The sequence below is a fragment of the Myotis brandtii genome, unplaced genomic scaffold, assembly GCF_000412655.1.
Source record: "Myotis brandtii unplaced genomic scaffold, ASM41265v1 scaffold709, whole genome shotgun sequence".
NCBI lineage: Eukaryota > Metazoa > Chordata > Mammalia > Chiroptera > Vespertilionidae > Myotis > Myotis brandtii.
Window position 1 is genome coordinate 479,869 of NW_005370782.1, and position 15,104 is coordinate 494,972.

The 15,104-nt window shown below is 37.6% G+C and overlaps 1 protein-coding gene across 1 annotated transcript in view; it reads left to right on the forward strand.

The window, feature by feature from the left end:
- Positions 1 to 15,104, forward strand: part of UNC13C (unc-13 homolog C (C. elegans)) — a 557,952-nt gene that overhangs the window by 130,141 nt on the left and 412,707 nt on the right. Inside the window, exons 3-4 of the mRNA XM_005882381.2 lie at positions 13,309 to 13,331; positions 13,924 to 13,988. Coding sequence (XP_005882443.1) covers positions 13,309 to 13,331; positions 13,924 to 13,988 — 88 coding nt within the window. The remainder of the gene's footprint in view (positions 1 to 13,308; positions 13,332 to 13,923; positions 13,989 to 15,104) is intronic.

Sequence of the window (15,104 nt, forward strand, 5' to 3'; positions counted from 1 at the left end):
CCATGGGGTCCCAGCTGGCAGCGGGGCTTAGGCGGCACACGGGGGTCCCGGCTGGGGGCAGGGCTTAGGTGCACAGGGCTAAGGCGACACACAGGGGTCCCAGCTGGGGGCGGAGCTTAGGTGAAGTGATTGCGCCGCCTAAGCCCGGCCGCCCAGGGCCACACACGGGGCCCGGATGGTGTTTGGCGCTGGCCAGCCCTGCCTGCAGTATGCAAATTAGCCAATGGGAAGCGTAGCAAATGTACGGTCAATTACCCTTTTTGTCTTTTATTAGATAGGATATCCTCTTCTTGTATTAACCCCTTTATCATGATGCAATGTCCTTTGTGTATTTTAACAGTCTTTTTTTTAGTCTTTTTTTTTTTCTGATATGGGTATTGCTACCCCAACTTTCTTATTTCATTTCAGTTTTCAGGGAATATTATTTAAATCTCTTTACTCTTAGTCTCTGTGTGTCTTTATATCTAATAGGAGACTTTTGTAGGCAGCATATACTAATAGAAGGGTCTTTGTTTTTTTATTCATTCAGCCACCCAATATCTTTTTTATTTGAACATTTAGTCCATTTACATTTAAAGTAACTGTTAATATGTATTTACTTATTGCCATTTTAATTTTTTTTTTTAGCTCTCTGTTTCATCTCTTGTTCTCTTTTCTTGTACATTGATGACTTTCCTCAGTGTTATATTTGGGTTCCTTTCTCTTGATTTCTTTTGTATCTTTTATTAGTTTTTGATTTGTGGTTGCTAGGAGATTCATAAATATCAACCTATATGTATAGTAATCTATTTTAAGTTGGTAAGCTTTTAAGTTGGAATGCATTCTAAAAGCACTACATTTTTTAAAATTTATTTTATTATTTATCTGTTTGTTAATCAACATCATTTTTTATCCTCACCTGAGGGTATTTTCCATTTATTTTTAGAGAGAGTGGAAGAGAGAGGGAAAGACAGAGAGAAATATCAATGTGAGAGAAACATCCATTGGTTGCCTCCTGCACTCACCCTGGAGCCTGCAACCGAGGTACGTGCCCTTGACTGGAATTGAACCTAGGACCCTTCAGCCTGCAAACTAACACTCTATCCACTGAGCCAAATCAGCTAGGGCTAAAAGCACTACATTTTTATTCACTCCTTCCACACTTTGTTTTTGACATCATCTTTATAAATTTTTGTTTTTTATCCCCTAACTATTTAAAATAGATATAGTTGACTTTGCCACTATTGTCTTTTAACCTTCATACTAGCTTTTAAGTGGCTGATCTACTACCTCTACTATATACTTTGCCTTTACAAGAGATTTTTTTTTCATATAGTTTCTTATTACTGGTTATGACCTTTCTTTTCCAATTAAAAAAAGAAATGTTAATGGATTTGGTAAAGCTGTTTTTGTGCTGATGAACTCTTTAGTTTTTGTTTGTCTGGGAAGCACTTATCTCCTTTTCCAATTCTGAATAATAACCATGCTGGGTAGAGTATTTTAAATTGTAGATTTCTTTATTTAAACACTTTAAATAGATCCTGCCACCCCCTCTGGTCTAAAAATTTCTGCTGACAAATCTGCTGAGAGCCTTATAGAATACTAGAGGCCCAGTGCACAAATTCATGCATGGGTGGAGTCCTTCAGCCTGGCCGGCGATCGGGGATGTCTCGCCCAGTCCTGAAAAAGGAACTGCAAAGGTTGGCTGGCTAGCTGGGGGGAGGGACTATGGGAGGTTGGCAGGCTGTGAGAGATTGGCTGGCTATGGGAGGTTAGCTGTGGGAGCACACTGACCACCAGGGGGCAGCTCCTGCGTTGAGCACCTGCCCCCTGGTGGTCAGTGCGCATCATAGCGACCAGTTGACCGGTTGTTTGGTTCACTGTTCATAATGGTTTCTTAGGCCTATATATGGATATATATATAAAGAGCCAGGGGCCATCACAATGGAAACAAACAGACGGACAACCAAATAGGCAGGCTGCGTGGGGCGACCAGGCTGGCAGGCGGGCCATGAGGGATGACCAAAGGCAATGACCAAAATGACCAAATGACTGGTCACCATGAGGTGCATGGAGCACCTCTTGGGCCCTCCCTGATGGCCCACAGGCTTAGATTGCAGCAAGGCTGATGGCTGGAGGGCGGCCGCGGCAGGCTTGAGGCTGTGAAGGTCCCAGGCTCAGGCAGCCATGGGCAGCTGCGAAGGGCCGAGACACAGCTGCGAAGGGCCTAGGCTCAGGCCGGCAGTGGCAGCAGCAGCAGCAGGGTAATGGGGGCCGCGCCTTCCCCTGATCTGCCAGGTCTCCTCCTGCAGAGGGAGGTCAGACTGCAGCTGCCTGAGCCTGGCCCTTTGCAGCCACGCCTTGGCCCTTCACAGCTGCCCATGGCTGCCTGAGCCTGGGACCTTCACAGCCTCAAGCCCACTGCCACCTGCCCTCTGGCCACTAGCCTTGCTGCGATCGAAGCCTGTGGGCTGTGGGAGAGGGCCTGAGAGGTGCTCCATGCACCTCATGGTGACCTGTCATTTGGTCAGACTGCAGCTTAGGCCAGGGGCCGAGGCAGAGGCAGCTAGGGGCGATCAGGCTGGTAGGGGAGCAAGTTAGGGTCAAACACACTGGCAGGGGGCAAATTAGGGTCAATCAGGCTGGCAGGGGGGCAAAGGTAGGGTTGATCAGGCTGGCATGGGGGCAAGTTAGGGTCAATCACACTGGCAGGGGGGCAAATTAGGGTCAATCAGGCTGGCAGGGGGGCAAGGTAGGGGCGATCAGGTTGGCAGGCAGAAGCAATTAGGGGTGATCAGGTAGGCAGGCAGAGGGGTTAGGGGCGATCAGACAGGCAGGCAGGCGAGCAGTTAGGAACCAGTGGTCCCGGATTATGAGAGGGATGTCCTATGGGATAGGGCCTAAACTGGCAGCCAGACATCCCCCAAGGAGTCCCAGATTGGAGAGGGTGCAGGCCAGGCTTAGGGACCTCCCTTCCACACGAATTTTGTGCACCAGGCCTGTAGTATATATTTACATATGTACAGATAGAGCCTTTGTAAGTGACTAGTTGTTTTCCTCTTGAAGCCTTCAAGATTCTTTCTTTGTCTTTAACTTTTGGCATTTTAATTATATGTCTTGATGTGGATCTCTTTGGGTTCATCTTATTTGTGACTTTGTGCTTTCTGGACCTGGATGCCTGTGCTCTTCTCCAAGTTTTCAGTTATTATTTCTTAAAATATGTTTTCTGCCCCTTTCTCTCTCTCTTCTCTTTCTGCAACCTTTATAATATAAATGTTAGTATGCCTGATATTGTCCTGGAGGTTCCTTAAACTTTTTAAAAAATTCTTTTTTATTTTTTGCTGTTCTGATTGGGTTGTTTTTCACTATTCTGTCTTTGAGGTCACTAATCTAATTTTTCTATATTATTTAAACTGCTGTTGATTCTTTAAGTATTTTGTTTTGTTTTGTTTTTTAAATTTCAGTTATTGTATACTTCAGCTCTAATTGGTTCTTTTTATTTTATTTTTTCTAATTCTTTATTATTCTCACTGTGTTTTTTTATTCATCTCCCAAGCTTCTTGGTTACTTACCTCCATTTCTTTATAGGGTATTTTCTTGTCTTTCATTTGGAAAATATTCTTTTGTCTCCTCATTTTGTTTCTATGAGTTAAACAAATAGCTACCTCTCCCAATCTTGAAGGAGTGGCCTAGTATAAGACCGGCTTCTCTGTAGACTATATGGGCTGGATGGCTTTGACAAGCTGGCTAGTACCAAAGCAGTCACATGAAGCACCCATGATGTCCTGGCTGGAGTTGGGGCAAGGCACCCACCAGGGTTTCTCAGGCTACATGGCTTAGGGGTTGCTAGATCTGGAGGGCATATGGGGGGGGGGAGCTGGCCCAAGGAATATGGCTCCTGTGGCACCCTGGTGGAACACCTGGCTTGGGCTGGTGCAGACACTAGCCAAGGTAGTCCAGGATGCACTGTGGTGGACTTTCAGGTTGGCTACAGCTCCTGGCCTTAGCTCCAATGATGCTATCTAGGTGTAAGGGGAACATAAACAATTGTGCTTTTTGGCACCCCTGATCCTGGAGAGTTTTAACAAATTCTGTGTTCCCGCAGTTCCCCATCTGTTTGGCAAAGGTCTTAGAGTGATTAAATGATTTTTCCCCATGCATAGCCTAGGTGCTCTTTACATCACTATCATTGTGCCCCAAGACAGTTGAGTCTGTACTCAGCCCCTCAGTGATATTCCTTCCTACTACTGATTGTTCCCTTGAGGAAGGGTTTCCATGGTTACTGCTTCTCTATCTCTCCTACCTTTCTTTATGTGCTCTCCTGTTTGTTGTGCAGAAGTTGTTCAACCAGCTCTCAGTTGTTCTTCAGAAGGAATTACTTGATATGTAACTATGTATTTAGTATGTCTGGGAGAGCATGAGTTCAGGGTTTTCCTATGCCACCATCTTGGACCTGCCTCCTGCATCATCATTTTTAATAGTATTTTATGTGAAAAGAATAAATGTATTTAAGTTTGATGTGAATCCTGAACCCACACTTGGTACAGGCCTGAAGTTCCATTTTTCATCTGTAAATGTTTTTCATTTATGTCTCTAGATGGATGGAAAATTTTCTTGTTTTTTCTCATGCTCATAGATAATTTTTATCTCATGAATTTATATTGTGATTGTATTTACACTGTATTGACTCATGCTCTATCCAGGTAGCTCTAATAATAGTTTTACCTTTTCCTGTGCACATATTTTGTGATGTGGACTTACTATTAAAGTTCCATGAAAAATAGTGATATTTATCTTTATTTTCAAATGTTATATTCTTACCCCTTTGCACTCTGGGGCACTTGCTTAGTGTTTGCTGAATGAATGAATTTTTCCAATAACTCTTTCCAATTCATTTTTGGCATTTACTTTATTCTCTATTAGTTTTGAGTTGCCACTTCATTTGTAGTGATTGGGGGATTATATTTGCTTTTTTAATGAGCTTGGATATGTTTTAAAGTTTAAAAATTGTTACCTAGAATTTGTGCATATGTATGGAATTGTGGTCTAGGTGAACCAGAACACAGAATACTTTCATATCTTATTCTGCTTTATTATTCAGAAGACTGGCTTGAATTTTCAAAAACAGAAAATAAAATTCTGATTATGTTACATGTCACTGTGTTGCTTGAAAACAGTCTGTGATTTCACATTGCTATTATAGTGTTTTTAAATTCCTTAATAGATTATATAATGACTTTAATGCTATGAACTCCATTCACCTTTCATTTCTTAAAATTCTTTACTATCACAATTCCATGTTTCAGTTCCTAATACTCTATACTCTGTCAGGCTTCAATGACTAGATAAGTTCTTTTCCCTCTGCCAAGAATTCTTTCATTCACCTGACAAACACCCACTCATAAATCATCTTCCACATGATTTTTTTTCAAAACCAACATCCTTTCTGGCTGTAGAATTAAGAGATCTGTGCTCTCATATTTAAAACATACTAGAGGCCTGGTGCATGAAAATTCATGCACTGGAAGGGGGGTCCCTTAGCCCGGCCTGCCCCCTCTCACAGTCCGGGAGCCCTCGGGGCAGGAGGTGACCCAGCGATTAGGGGAAGGTGATGCCCCATCACACCTCTGCTGCTGCCACTGCCGGCAGCACAAGCCTCGGCCAATCCTTGGCGGCTGGGCAACTGCCATCCAAGGCTTGCATGTGCCCTGGGCTGGCCCTGGGCGGCTGTGGGGCCAAAGGGACCGGGGGTCTCCAGAGGCAGGCATGTGGAGTAGGGCTGAAGGGACTGGGTGCTGCCATCTTGTGGCTGTGGGCACCACCATCTTTGAGGGTGTGGCAGTCAATTAGCATATTCCCTCCTATTGTCTGTGAGCGCCGTCATCTTTGTGACAGTGTGAGGGTCAATTAGCATATTCCCTCCTATTGTCTGTGAGCGCCGTCATCTTTGTGACAGTGTGAGGGTCAATTAGCATATTCCCTCTTTATTAGGTAGGATAGCAACTGTTATTTTGATTCAATTTTTCAGGTAACCCCTAGCATAGAATTGAACAAAAAACTGAGTGAAATATGCATTACACTAGCATTAGTCTCTCACTCAGCACCCACCCATTACCAGAATGGACTGAAATGTGAGAAATGCCAAAGTGCTTTCTCTGACTGGCAGCATGTAACAAATATTAATACCTCTCAAGACAGTTGAGATGATTCAATAAAAGAAGCAATAAAGGACTTTGCACAATATTTAGCACTTAGTAGGTATACTCTAAAGGTTAATGGTGTTCCTTCCTTTTTACAACAGCATAGTATTCCACTGTGTAGATGTACCACAGTTTTCTAATCCACTCATCTGCTGATGGGCACTTAGGCTGTTTCCAAATCTTAGCTATGGTAAATTGTGCTGCTATGAACAGAGGGGTGCATATATCCTTTCTGATTGGTGTTTCTAGTTTCTTGGGATATATTCCTAGAAGTGGGATCACTGGGTCAAATGGGCATTCATATTTAGTTCTTTGAGGAAACTCCATACTGTTCTCCACAGTGGCTGCACCAATCTGAGTTCCCACCAGCAGTGCACAAGGGTTCCTTTTTCTCCATATCCTCTCTAGCACTTGTCATTAATTGATGATAGCCATTCTGACAGGTGTGAGGTGGTACCTCATTGTCGTTTTGATTTGCATCTCTCGGATGATTAGTGACTTTGAGTATGTTTTCATATGTCTCTTGGCCTTCTGTATGTCCTCTTTGGAAAAGTATCTATTTAGGTCCATTGCCCATTTTTTGATTGGATTGTTTATCTTCCTTTGGTTAAGTTGTATGAGCTCCCTGTAAATTTTGGAGATTAAAACCTTATCGGAGATAACATTGGCAAATATGTTCTCACATGCACTGGGCTTTCTTGTTGTTTTTCTGATGGTTTCTTTTACTGTGCAGAAGCTTTTTATTTTGATGTAGTCCCATTTGTTTATTTTCTCTTTAGTTTCCATTGCCCTAAGAGCTGTATCAGTGGAGGTATTGCTTCAGCATATGTCTGCGATTTTGCTGCCTGTGGATTCCTCTACGATTTTTATGGTTTCCTGTCTTATGTTTACATCCTTTATCCATTTTGAGTTTATTTTTGTGTATGGTGTAAATTGGGGGTCTAATTTCATCTCTTTTTGCATGTATCTGTCCAATTTTCCCAACACCATTTATTTCAGAGACTGTCTTGACTCCATTGTATGCTCTTGCCTCCTTTGTCAAATATTAATTGAGCATAGTGGTTTGGGTCAATTTCTGGGTTCTCTATCCTATTCTGTTGGTATATATGTCTGTTCTTGTGCCAGTACCAGGCAGTTTTGAGAACAGTGGATTTGTAATATAGTTTGATATCTGCTATTGAGATCCCTCCCACTTTGTTCTTCTTTCTTAGGATTGCTAGAGCTATTCGTTCCACATGAATTTTTGGAGTGTTCATTCTAGGTCTGTGAAATATGCCATTGGTATTTTAATAGGGAATGCATTGAATCTATAGATTGCTTTGGGTAGTATGGACATTTTAATGACCTGGAGAGCATTATGCTAAGTGAAATAAGTCAGCCAAAGAAAGATAAATATCACATGATCTCACTCATTTGTGGAATATAATGAACAACATAAACTGATGAACAAAAATAGATACAAAGACAGAGAAGCATCGATCAGACCCTCAAACCTCAGAGGGAAGGCAGGGGAGGGTGAGAGGAAGGGGGAGAGATCAGCCAAAGGACTTGTATGCATTCATATAAGCATAACCAATGGACACAGACACTAGGGGGTTGAGGGCACGAGCTGGGGGCTGTAGGGGGCAATGGGGGAATAAGGACACATATGTAATACCTTAATAAAGAAAAAAATAAAAATTAACGTTAAAAAATAACTAAAGGTTAATGGCAACTCAGCAACCCTCTGATTATATTATAGGCTTTCCTCTGAGCTGTTTGCAGCCCCCATCTCATGACTTTCAGGCATACTATACATACTTTAAAAGTCTGTTTCTATGATGAATCGAACTAGCTCACTATGACTTACATAATGAAAACATTTGAACACCTGAGAAACTGGAGAAAAGAAAAAAAAAGTCACATGTATTTTGATAAACCAAACCTATCTTCAAAGCAGCTAGTGAGCAATATTATCCCCAGTGTAAGATTTATATTATCACTGAAGGACTTTAGAGCAAAGAAGTTTAAGAAAAATTGCTAAAATACATGAGTATAGAAATCAATCTTTACAAACGTCAAGATCTCTTCCACCCAAATTTCCTTCAAAAAGTATGTTATATAATGAAAAAAAAACAAGAGAAGGAACACAATTTTTACTTTTATCTTAGAAAATTGTGAAATATCTCAAATTTAGGCATTAGGTATTACTTTAAGACATTTACTTTTGGTGGTAATTAGCAAATATTTTTTGTTATACTGAAATTCATCATATATACAAAATCATAGCATTTAGAGCTAGGAGCTTTAGATATAATCTGCTCAAACTTTCTTATTTCGCTCATATATGGTGATAAACTAAGAGCTAAAGAAGTCATATGTTATCTTAAAGCACATTTAAATTTATTTCTCAGGGATATAAACACAAGAACCTCTGATAGGTTTAATACTCAGGAGATGCATGTATATGGTGTGAAATTCTATAAGGTTAGAGTTTTAGCTTTGTAGGTTCTCATGCAGCATGGTTGAATAGTGATGTTCACCTCCTATTTTCTAAGTTTAAAAAAAATTAACTAATTTTAATCCCATTTATAGAGGAGGTTTCACTATAAAGTAGATAGAGATACTATGGTCCTATATTAATGATATTAAGTAATTGAACTACAAAATGACCTTGTGAGATGATATGACTTCTAAGACAAAGAGCATTGGGAGCAGCATTATAGAAAGTATTCTGTATGCCATTTCAGAGGTTTAGCCAGAATTTGACTAAATAAAACAACTAATGTAGAATAAAAGGCAATTTATTAGAGAATAAAGCCATCCTGTGTGTGTATTGGGTATATGTATATGTATCATGTATAATAGATGTATATACACCATAAATATTTTTAACATTTTTGATAGTCTTTTAAATCTATTTATTTTAATAGTTGCAAATTATTACATCAAGACCATAGAGCATAATTTTAAATCCATGTCTATACTTGTTCACGTATACCTTTTTCCAATATGTTATTGTAAATTATGAAACAATACAGATCTTTACACATACATTTATTTTCAGTATTTAAAATTATATTATTTTTCTAGGGATGATGTAACAAGGTACCATAAATTGAGTGACATAGAATAACAGAAATGTATTGTCTCACAGTTCTGGAGTCCAGAAGTCAGATCAAGGCATATTGACAGGGAAATGTTCCCTCTGAACATTTTAGGGAAGGATCTGTCCAGGGCTTTCTCAGAGCTTCCAGTAGATAGTTCCTTGGCTTGTGGCAGCATAATTCCAATCTTTACCTAATATTTTTCTGTGTGTACATTTATCTCCAAATTTCTCCCTTTTCTAAGGACACCTGTCATATTGGATTGGGGACCAGGCTACTCCAGTAAGATCTCATCTTAACTAAGCCCCATTCCGAGGTCCAGGGGGTTGGGGGACATAATTCAATCCATAAGAAAAATAATTCCTTTAGCATCAACTTCCAAAACAGGAATTTCCTCATCAAAACAATCACTAGACATCACCAAAAGTTCATGACTATTTTATTATCATTTTCTTTGTCATCAACCATGCATCATAATGTCAAGTTCATTATACTATCAACAGCCTTGGGAATTATTTGTAGTATCATTATTCAAGTCTGTTAATTTTATAATCATGATTAGATATTCTTTTATAAATTGGATATTTTTTTGTGCTTATTTACTCTTGTTGCCTTCTAATTTGTGAATTATCTAGTCACATTCCTAAGCATCTATTTATTGGAGTATTGTCATTTTTATCGACATGTATGTTCTTTTTATATGCTGAACATATTAGCAAATACATGTTTTTATTTTTTATTGTTTCATATACAAAAGTAATGAAGGAATATAACAAATTTATCAAACTTCTTTTGGTATCACTTTTTTACCTCTAAGTTTAAAGCATACCTTCTCATTCCATAGGGTTAATATTCTTTTCTAGTTTTACTTGCTTTTCTTACTTTATTTTGTATTTAATTTTTTAATACATCTGGAACTTCATGGGATGTGTGTGAGATAAAGATACAAATGAATATTACAGATACATAACCTATGATCTAAGCATCATTTATTGACTAGTGCTTCTCTTTCTCTTTAATAACTTATGTCCTTTCTTATTCATTGAATTCTTAAGTATAAAGGTTTATTACAAAGCTATATTTTGTGTTTCACTGAGCTTTTAATCTATTATTTGCCGGGTCCATAAAGTTTTAGCTTTTATGAATTTTTAATATTTGTATATGCTCTCCTCACAATTCTAATTTGAAAAAGCCTTAGATTTTTTACTTAGTAATTCAGTTACACTTGAAATTAGGATAATTCCAAGTTGCAACAACTTATCATTATGCTTTTAATTCTTAAATCTATAAATCTGTTTGAAGATAATTCTTCCTCCCTGTACAGAAAGATGAAATGTTTCCTTGATTCAGATTTTTCGATACTTCCATGAAGTCATGTGCCTTATTTAAAGTTGTTCATTCAGTGTTAGCAAACAGTTATTGGTCATCTATATTTCAGAAATGTAGTAGAAGTTAAGAAAAGATCATTAATATAACCGAGGAGCTTGTATCTAGGTGGATTGCAGATAAGAAAACTGGCAAAGGGTAAGAATTAACCAAGAGGAAGAATGCACAGTGTACAGAGGGGTTATGCTTTAACTATGTTTTGGAGGCTGACTGGCAATTAGCTAGCTGAAAAGGAGGAGCATCTGTTTTAGGAAAGGAAACTGAAAATGCAAAGGCACACAGGTATCAAAGAGCATGGCATAAAGATGAGAGGGCAAGAATTTAACTGGGACAAAAGTATAGGTAGTTTGTGAATGAGGTCTGACGAGCCATCCGCCAGCAGTATACACAAATCTGATTTTCTCTCATGTGGGCATTGGATAACATTGATGGGTTTTAAAAAGGGAAGATATGTGAACGTGCCTGTATTTTAGAAAGTTTTCAAGGGGGAAATATCACAGGTAGACAAGAAAAGAGTGGAAATGAACAAAAAGGGTTGGTTGATAATAAAAATGTGTTCAGTGAATGAATAAAACATTGAATTAATCATTGAATGAAAGAACTAGAATGTATGATTAGAATCAGATGCTGAAAAATAATTGGTGACTTTATTTGGATTATCCTTATTTTAGTGAGATGGTTGATATAGAAACCAGTTATTGGGAATAGAAATCAGTTTTCAGTGGGAGATGTCAAATATTGAATATTTGAAATCATATCTCATGTCATTGTTTTTTCAAGCTAGTTGCTGATAGTATGTGGTAAATAACATACTATTATTGTTTTATTTTGTTTATGAACTGGTTATATATATTCACTTTTATAACTATTTTAGTAACCCTAATAGCTGACCAGGGTTTTGTTTGTTTTCTGGATTTAAAATTGTAATTCCTGAAAATAACAACAACATTGTATCCTGTCTTTTAATACTTATATTGTGTTTTTTCTATTTCATGTTTTAATATGTTGGTCAGAATTTCCAAAAATCTGTTAAATTAATGGTAGTAGGTATTTTTGTTTTGTTTTTAATAATAATGGGAATGCCCTAATATTTCACACGAAGTTGATGACTCTAATAACTTTTATTTTTAAAAAACATATTAAACTTAAAAAAAACTCATTCCAATTATATTTTTTAAAAATCACAAGTCATTTATCAAATGACTTTTTGGGATCTACTGAAATGCAGATATATATTTTCTGACCAGTTGATATGCCCTATTACATTAGTTATTCCATGATTTTAAGTCATGCTTGAAATAAAATCTATATGGTATGATAATTCTTTTTCAGAAATAGTGATGAATTTTATTTTTGATATTTTATTTAGTATTTTAAAATATTTATGGCCATAAATAAGAGTGGTCTAGTATTACTTTATATTGTGCTTATGTTGTTTTGTCTTCAAAGATATAACCCTGAGATATTCTAAAATCTCTAAAAGTTGAACAAAATTATTTAGCTACACTAATTATTCTATACTTAATGATTCAAGAAAACAAATACATTTCAGATTTTCATCAATAAAAGTCATCACTGAACTCTGTGACCTTGGATAAATCTTTATCTCTCTGTCGTTCATCTAGAAAAATGAGGGGTTTGGACTACATGTACCCAAGGTCACTCTGGCTCCATCTTTCTGTCAACTTGTATTCATAGAGAAGTAGTTTCAGCTTTATGGTAATAAGTGAAGCTGAATTAATAAGTTTAGGAGCAATAATACTCTGTAAGGTGGAATTGGATCATGCCATAATGAGCCTGGAAGATTTAGACTTGAGTTCTAAAAAAAAAAAAATTATTAGTGTATAGTTCTCTACTTGGGCCCTTGAACTATTGAAACTGAAAAATGTTGACCTTGTGGTTTATCTAAAATTTCACTGGAGAAGTGTGGACCAGCCAACCCTCTCTGTTCTGTTCAACACACCTGAAACCTTGGACCTAAAGGGCAGCATATGGGGGATCAGGGGCCTTGGATTTGTGTCCCACTTTTGCCCTTTACTAGCCTTGTGATCTTAATCAAATCACTTACCCCCTCCTGGCATCAGTTTTCTTATTTACAAAATGGAATGTATTTAATTACTCTTGTAGCTCTTAGGTTCTCTGGTATGAGAATCCATAAATAAATAACCCCTTAGTAAAATATCCTCAATTAATCTAGTTGTCTGAGGTTTACTTTTCAATATATGGATCTCAGTTGACCCTCTCAGCAAAGTTTGGAAGCAAATAGGAATCGTATCAGGGGCCTTTTTAAAGTTAGGTATAGACTCTAGAGAATTTGGTGGTGTGCCCAGTGTGCTTAGTAAGTGGCAGAACCTCAGCCGGAGCCTAGGACTTCTGATTCTTCAACTGTGTTCTTTACTTTGTATGACACATTGTCTTTCATTAAATCCCGATCACCCTGTGATACTTTTCAAGCATTCTGGCACATTTTTCAACTCTTTGAAATTATGAGGACCTACTAGCCGAGATCTCCCCTTGGAGTTCAACCTTGAAATTCTGTTCATTTATGATTTTAAATAATGTAACATAGTAACACTTGGTTCATGTGCATGCTTAAGTGATTTCTTGAAAAGTACTCCATCTAACATGTATCCCTTCTTTTCCTGATTCTCTTTCAGATAGCAGTTCTGTGGATGAAAAGGTTTTAAATCATGCATTTTCTTCCCTGCTGAGGGATCTTGTCTTTTGTACATGTTTGTTTGTGACATATTAGACCTGTTTTGGTTCCTCTGTTTTAGTTGTGAAATGTGCATGTTATCACAGCTTTCCATCCTTTGGTTGTCCTTTAAGTGTGCCCCCCGATATGTTGCATTTCTGAAGAGGTTACACCTTGCCAGCTGCGCTTCTTTAGCTTACACTTGCCAACCTAGGGGTCTGCTACGGTCAAACTCAGCATCTGTTCTTAAGTCTGGCTAATCATGATCTCCTGGACTGACCCATGGTCTTCACTGCATATACTGAGTTTTAAGGGCAAACGGTATTTGTAATATGATTTACTTTCCTGGACTCTGCCAGTGCCTTTGTTTAAATGCTGACAGCTCATTTCAAAACCTCCACTCACAAAAACATGTAGCTTTGACTTGGAGCTGACCCTGCTTAGCATTTGTCATACCAGGTGTTATGTGTCTAGTGCAGTTGACCCATGTCCCCAATTCCCCTCTATGCAGTTACTGTATGCTAAAAGTCTGTTTTCTTTTCTTTCTTTCTTTTTTCCCCCTCATGTTTTATTTAAGGCTCGAATAGTAAGTGGCAATGATTTGGATGCTTCCAAATTCTCTGCGCTCCAGGCATTTGGCGGGTAAGTACATTCGTAACCTTTCTAAAGTATTCCTTTCATCAGTAGTAGTTGGCTGTGCTCTCAACATATGTATTTTGAAGGCAGGATGTTGCATGTGGTATAATTAGATAGCCTCACTGTTGCTTTCTTTTTTCACAATAAAGTAGCTCTTAGAGTGGTTTTTAAAAAAATATATATATGTATAATTATGTATATGTGTATCTATATACAAAGACTCTATATCAAAATCACCTAACCAGATTAGGTATTAACATTAACATTCCATACACAAATACAAACACATAATTTTACTAAATGTGTTCATATTCATACAGTTAATACTAACTTTGATCTGCTTGTTTGTACTTAGTGATGTGTGTGTAAACAGTTTTCTATGTCAATGAGTTAATGAATGTAATCAACACTAACATTTTTATAGTGGTATTTAATGGATGGACCAAAAGTATTTAAAATTTAATCACAAAATAATGTATGAATTATATTCTATATGTAAAATACGCAAACAAAATAAAAGATTCCCTTTAATGCTCATAATTATACATTGGTATCAGTTTGACATTTATGATCTCAGACCTTTTCTGTGTGCTTGCATACATATCTAAGCTCAAAGAAAATTGTTTTATATTGTGTATCACTGTATATTCAGCATAAATTAGGTTATTTTGTATATAAATAAACAAGCACTAGTTTAGTGTTGACTTTGTAGCAGGTACTTTTACAATTGTTTTATGTATAATGACTTGTTTGATACTTACAATGGCCCTATGAGGTAAGTGTTATTTTGACTTCCATTTTACAAATGAGAGCACCTATGTATAAAATAGTTTTAAAAAACAAACTTCCCCTTCATACAGCCAGTAAGTGACAAAATCAGTATTCAAACCCTGTTAGTCTAGTTCCAGAGTCTTACTGTGCTATATTGTATCTGCTGGTTTCCTTTTCCCATTCCTTTTATTTTTTCCATCTAACAGCATGTCTTGGGAAACTTTTCACTTCCTTATTTCTAAGTGATGCAAATATTTTAAAATATTTATGTAATTTTTATTTGTTCATTTTTCTATTGATTTTAAGGATATTTATAGGTGGTATTATCGTAAATGGTACTGCAGCAAACAT